The 7087-nt window shown below is 43.6% G+C and overlaps 1 protein-coding gene across 1 annotated transcript; it reads right to left on the minus strand.

The window, feature by feature from the left end:
- Positions 1-2746: 2746 nt before the first annotated feature.
- Positions 2747-4327, minus strand: Zfp622l1 (zinc finger protein 622 like 1). Its single transcript, XM_039084520.2, has one exon. It carries the CDS (start codon positions 4267-4269, stop codon positions 2959-2961), a length of 1311 nt encoding a protein of 436 aa, XP_038940448.1. The 5' UTR covers positions 4270-4327; the 3' UTR covers positions 2747-2958.
- Positions 4328-7087: the final 2760 nt, after the last annotated feature.

A 7087-nucleotide genomic window follows, 5' to 3' on the forward strand; every position in this document is an offset into this window, starting at 1 on the left:
AAAAACAGCTCATGCTGTCAGAAAGCTCTAAGTGCCTACAGAGCCCTGTGCACAACCTGCACGCGGTTTCTAGTACCAGAACTGGAGTACTGAGAACATCTGTGCATATTCGAGAAGGTTTAAATGAAAATATTAATCGCCAGTTACTGTAATCAGTTAAAGATTTTAAACTGGGTGCATCATCCATGGGGAAATTAGACTAAAGTAAAATGACAACTAAGATTTATCACCTTGGAAAAAAATCTTTTAAATTAAAGGGGGAAGTGGGTATAAGTTTCTACAACTTCTGGGGAAATCAATTCGGTAATATATGTTTAAATCACAAATATTCCTTAACATGACAACCTCACTTCTAGGATTTCGCCTACACAATCTGCTCTCAAATGTACAGGAGGACATATTCATTTAATGCCTGTTTAGTGGTCACCATCTGCAGACCTGTTGCTGTCCTAACTAGGACGTAAGCAGTGAGCATAGAGTCTCCTAAGCGTGTATTTGCTAGGGCTATGTCTACAAGTAAACGTGTGTCATCTGGAGGGAAGTGCGGTGAAGAGAAGTCATGTAGGGAAGGGAATGCCAAGAGAAGATGGACATATCATCTAAGCTATGTAAGGATGTGACAACTCAAAGATCTAAGGAAATTAAGGCCACTGCTTATACCCGCATAAAGAGTACTCACATATACCCCAACCGGGTGGCACACACCTCTGCTCCCACATACTCATGAGGCTGAGGCAGGAGGATTGTGAGTTTGAGGCCAGCCTGAGCCTTGTCTCCAAACTCAAACTTCAAGAGGGCTGGCTGATACCTGGCGATACACCCCTATGCGGTATATTCAAGATCCTGGCTTCAACCTGTTAGTAAGTGGAATCGATGAGTGTGTGGGTGAACGGGTGTATATCACATATCAGGCTGTATTTTTATTGTAAAAGGATTTCATTGACGTAAAAGGTTATATCAGTAGAGGTAAATGGATATAGGATGTAATTTGTGCAGAAAAGAAAGTGTGTGAGTCGTTCTGGAGGCAAGTTCGGAACTGCTTCTGAGTAGAGACTCACTGTCCCTGGGCCCTCTTGCTTGTCACAGCGTGGACACACTCTCACGTTCGCCTCCAGCATACCACTGATGTGGTCAACATTAAATGAATACAGCTGATGGTAAAATACTGATTCTATAATAGCTATTTCTGAGACTTGTAGAAATCTTCAATGATAATGTTCCATAATCCAAACCAGCTCAGGGAATCCATATATAAATGCACGTCCCATATATGTGTACAGTAAGAATACTTTCTGACGAGACACATCAAGAAATTCATAGGTAAATACATGACACATACTTACAGTAAAAAAAAAAAGAAGTGTTTTTTGCACTTACTTATTAAGGTCTTTAGCAGAAAAGAATATGTACCCTTGAAAAGATCAATTCAAACAACATATAATTATCTGTGTCACTGAAACAGACTGGCTCTCACAGGTCTAAAGCATTTTGTCAAATATTTGAGAATTCATATCACCACTCTCTTTGAAGAAAAGCCAATCCCATGTGTTCCTCCCTTTCAGATTTTAATACACAATGTCATAAAGCAAAGGCTTGAAGCTAAAAACAAATTTGAGCAAGAATAAATAGCCAACAAATCAAAACAGACACGGCAGCCAAACCAAGCGCCTCCACGAAATGCAGCGCAGAATAAAACACACCCAGAGCATTCAACTTTTATGCCTTTCCCCTGAGTTTTGCAGAAATGTTTATTTGTAGGAAATCACAGATTTTTCTAGAGGCAGAGAACGAACAGAGTAGGAGGCGGATTGAGACACAGGTAGGACTCACTACACGGATGACTGGAGGAAGCTTGTTTCCTGCTAACTCGCTCCTACTGACCCAGCACACCTCACCCTGATGCCTGTAACCCTGTTTCCAGCTGCTGTTGCCAACTGCTCAGGCGTGAGCAGCAGACAGCAAGACCACCAGAGGCCTGTTCTGAGGGAAGGGCCTACAGCACAGGAGTGGACATCAATTGTGGATGCACACCAATAGACTTGGATGTCAACTCACTCCCAGTTCTCTTTCAACAATATCTGGCTCATCCTTCACTGCCAGGAAATCCAGCGTGAAGAGGATGTATTTAACCTCCGTAAATAGGTACTCTGGGATTTCGATCATTTTCACATCTCATGTAAAGAATTGTAAAATATACAGACTTTCAGCCATGACTGAGGGTTTGGAAATGATTTTCCAATGTATTTTATTGCCCTGGGCTGATGCTATTAGTTGGGGCTCCAGAGACAATTATTTGATTGGAAGCTCAGCATCTCCCAGCTTGACCATTTTTATACTCTGGCTATGTGTCTGCCCACCTGTTTAGGGTTTCAGTAAACAAAAGATTTCTACTGAGTCTTCAGAGTGTAACAGGACACGGTAGCTGCTTCACATCTGCTTCCACACGACCAGAAAAAAAAAATGTTCCATCAAGAGACCTTGGAGTCCTAAAACACTTTTTTCCCCTCAGTTTCCTTGGGCCTCACAAAACAACAAGAACTAGACACTTGGATCCGTCCTGGGTTGTTTTATAAAGATACCCTTTTCATCTGTGTTTGAAAGGCCAAAGTAGCCTTGTATGATAGTTTTCTGCAGCCTGGTAACCAGGGAGTATGGGCAAGGAAGTGAGAATTTAGTTGAGTGCTAGTTAATATATCTCAAGTCCTTTTGTGCATCAGAAAAGATCAGTAAATCAGTGTATGTCTTTTTTTTATGATCTTGACTTTATTAGATCAGAACAAATGAAGTAGCAGCAAAAGAACCATTCGGCAATCTGGCTTCACTGGTCCTCAGACAAGGAGGGAATGCAGCCAGAGATACATCTCTCAGCCTCAGCCTCTCAGAATCTCACTTGGGCCCTAAAGTGCATCTGCTTGGTGGCATTGTTCTTCATCCCGGTCTTCAGCATCCATTTCGACTTCACCTCTGTACATACTGCATATCCCGTTCACGCATGAGAGCTGCTCCTGTGCTGCCCGTCCACCCCAGGGCTCGGTACTGCTGGAGGACCCTGCCCACAGCCTTTTGATTTCTAGCAACTGTCACAGCTCTTGGCAAGCCAAATCGTTGTTTGTAGTATCTCATCAAGGAGCGATGACCCACCCTGGCACCAGAGGGAATTATCAGCTCCATGGTTTCATCATCACATTCCAAGGACAAGTCTTCAATCTCAGCAGGATCCTGCCCCTCCTTGTAATCTGGGTAGCTACTCCTAAAATCATAGAAGTCTGCAAACTCCAGCACAGCATCACCATCTGTAAAGAGCTTACAGTGGCTTTTGTCATTCATGTGTGCCTGCACAGCTTCTGTGGAATAGAAGGACTTCCCTTTCTCATTGCACCACAAGCAGATTTTGCCAGCACCAACTTTCTCTCCCAAATATTTAATTAATCCTTTCAAATCTGAAAGATACTCTATATCAGGAATAAAAAAGCTGTGGACTTTAGTCATATGAGCCACATTCTTCACAAGGGAGCTTGAATGATGGGAACAAAATAAGCAGTCTGTTATTGGGATGGCACCTAGGGGTGGGCTCTCCTCAGCCTCTGCATCTTCTGCATCCTCTTCCTCCACTCCAGGGTTCTCACATTCCAATCCATCATCGGAATCAATATCTTCCCAATCTTCGTCGTCTTCCTCTCCCTCTTCCTCACTCTCCTCCCACTGCTGCTTCGCCAGCTTCTTCTCCTGCTGTTCGAACCACTGGAGCCAGGGCGGCTTCTCCGTCGGGTCTTGCTCCCGGGTGCCCCGTCGGACCGCGCCCGCCACCCTCCTGGATTCGTCCGTGGGCATGAAGGGCGCTTTCTTGGGAGACGTGGAAGGCTGGGCCTTGATGGCCTGCTGGATGGCGGCGTTCATGGCATCCTTGTTCACACTGTCCACGCCCAGTCCCTTCTCCAAGTTCTTCTCGTTCATCATCTCCACTTGGCGGCTCACGGCCTGCACCGTCTTCTTCTCCAGCTCCACGTGCAGCCGGGACTTAAGGTAGTTCTCGTAGGCGTTGAACGTGGCGAACTTCTTGCTGCACACGGTGGCCGTGCCCTTGCTCTCCTCCTCCGCCACCGCCCGCTGCGCTCGCACCCGCTCCTGGAAGCCTTCGGCGGTCACCGGGGCCATATTAGCCACCTTGTGCCGCAGGTTGTAGCGGTGCCAGTCGGTCTTGTAGTGAGCCCGCTGCATCTCCGCATCGCGGAACGCCACCCGGCAGGTGATGCAGGTGTACGTCGCCATTGTCGGGCCGGAAGGAAGAGACGACCTAGCCGAGGACCTTCTACTCTTGATCAGTCTTCTAGTCCAGTGTATGTCTTATTATCCACGTGAATAGGTAGTGAATATTATTTCACAATAACATTAGTTGGCTCTGCTACCATATTTTTATTTTGGTGTGGTACTGCGTAAAAACATTGGCTAGTGTAGTGTAGTGTAGAGGAAACTGACAGGCCATGATAGGAGTGGACTGCTTGGAAGCCAGTTGTCTGATAGAAAGCACTCTATAAAAGTTTCTCTTTGCAATCCTGATTTCACTTATGAAGAAGTCTGCCTTGTGTTCAATATTTTCATCCTCAAAAATTTTCCACAGCCTATGCTGCAGTGTCTGCATATCTGAAAACAAGGGACAAAGACAGAGGGAAACCTGGTCTTTCTTGTTTTCTCTGAATACACACACACACACACACACACACACACACACACACACACACACACACACCCCTAGCAGGATGAAAAATCATGGCTTCTACAGAATACATGTGGTACTCTGTAGGTATGGAAACTGACTGGTGCGGAAGCTGGTGTGGCCCTAGGTCTTTCTGTCTCCTATACAGATATAGGTACAGATAGATGGTGGATAACAATAATCTCCACGCTGCAAAACTGAGGTTGTAGGTTTTCATACTGTGCTCTGCACAGCTTTGTTCCCAAGGCAATTGGAGGTTTATATCTTAGAAACCAAGAACATGTAGCAGAATCTTATCAGCATACACTTTATCTTGGCATAAACTTTGAGGCCCTTAAATCCAATGGGGGATACTCATCAATTAAAGATTATGGCGGGCAGGTTTGTTGGGGAGCCTTGGAATATATTTGTGGTAAGAGTTAAGCATGCTAGTATCTCTATTTTAGATCAAAAACAGCATGTTGGGAATGGTTAGGCCTAGGTAGAAGCTGATAAATAAGATAAATATAATCCCAGTTTTATGTACACATTTATTAATTGATCAGTTGAATGGTTGTGCAAATATGGGGCAGGGGGGTTATGTACATGTGGGTGCGGGTATCCATGGAGGCTAGCAGATAGCATCAAACCCCCTAAGGCTGAAGTCAGGCAGCTGTGAATCACTTGATGTGGGGACCTGAACTCAACATTCCCTGAAATATCAATATGTGCTTAACCACTGAGCCACAATTGCAGCCCCCAGATTCCATCTCCTGCTATCTTTGTTATAAATTGTAACAAAGCATTAACTAAATGTAATATAACTCATGTCTATTATAAAAATTACCATGTGTTAGGTATTAGTATGCTTAATATTGTACCAATATTCACTACTGCTTGGTTAATATTGAAGCATTGTACCAATATCCATTCAGATGCTTGATAAGTTATCCTGGTCTTCCCCCAGAGTCTACTTAAAGCATCAAGTTCAAATTACTTTGACTCATAAATAGCTTTCAGATTCATCTTTATTTCCAGCTCACTGAAATCATTAGTTCAAATAGTATTAGTCCTCATCTAAATTATTTCATCACCCTTAATCTCTTCATTCAATGCTATGATAAAGATCTTCCATCTTTTGTAGCAGTTATAGCCTTTTTTAATTTTTGGCAATTTCATATATGCACACAATATATTGTGCTTACATTTGCCTCGCATTAATCTCTGTTGCCCCCACTCTTTTCCCTCTGAACCCCTTCTTCTCAACTCATCCTGGGGTGGCCACACTATCAAAGAAAATGTCACCCACACTCACAGAAACAATTAACAGTCAATAGAGGCCCCAGGAAGAGATAGAGCTTCGTGGGTACTTCCTGCATCCATGATGGAAAGTTTGATGGCTTAATCTTGAGCAGATCAGCATTGTGGCTATGTGTTTAAGATTGCATTCCTCCCCAATCTCCAGATCATATACTCTTTCTGTCCCTTTTTATATGATGTTCCTTGGGCCTTAGGTACTAGATGGTATCCCACTTATGGCTGAGCATTCAACAGCCACTTCTTCTCAGAACTTTGACCAGATAGGAGTCTCTGTATTAACCATCTCCTCTGCAAAATGGAGCTTTTGTGGTCCAGACATACTGTTATATCTGTAGTGGCCCTTGCAGGCAGGAGCCCCCTCCTTCTACCTTCTTTACTGAAGATTCCACCTTTTTGGTGCAGACTCAGTGTCCCCTAAGCCCTAACATCCCCATCTCTCCAGACTTGCTCTTTGTCCTACAGCAACCTGCTTGCAGGAACCTTTCCTCCCACAACATCTCCATGACCTAGAGACTCCACCTCTTGGTGTAGATATGATCCCTCTAGCTCTTTCCCAAGACCCGTTTTCTCCTGGCACATTTCAATCTCTTTTGCCATCCACTGACTTGATATAAGTTAATATTGTAAAAAAAAAAAAAAATAGCCATTCTACCAAAAGCAATCTTAAGGTTCAGTGCAATCACCATCAAAATCCCAACACAATTCTTCACAAAAATTGAAAAATAAACATTCAACTTCATATAGAAATAGAAAATCCTGGATTGCTAACATCAATCCTAAATGATAAAAGAACTACTCTAGGTATCATCATCCCAGATTTCAATCACAAATATCTCCCAGCTACAATCCCTGCAAGACATAGCAGTGACCCTCCTGAAAGTATACTGATACAGTGGTGCCACCAGTGTTATGGGAAATCACAACCATTTTCTGATTGGATTCAGAGATCACTCCATGAGATGTAGTCCATACCTGACACTGATAAAGTGGCAAAGAACTGATAGGTTATGGGCCTAGGGGAAACCAAATACTATTATTCTGCTGAAGAACTAGAGCAATAGAATGACTCTAAGA

Source organism: Rattus norvegicus, chromosome 9, assembly GCF_036323735.1.
Source record: "Rattus norvegicus strain BN/NHsdMcwi chromosome 9, GRCr8, whole genome shotgun sequence".
Lineage (NCBI taxonomy): Eukaryota > Metazoa > Chordata > Mammalia > Rodentia > Muridae > Rattus > Rattus norvegicus.

Bases quoted from the DNA above. Each gene is read 5' to 3' on its own strand.
- Zfp622l1 (XM_039084520.2), bottom strand. From the start codon at position 4,269: ATGGCGACGTACACCTGCATCACCTGCCGGGTGGCGTTCCGCGATGCG.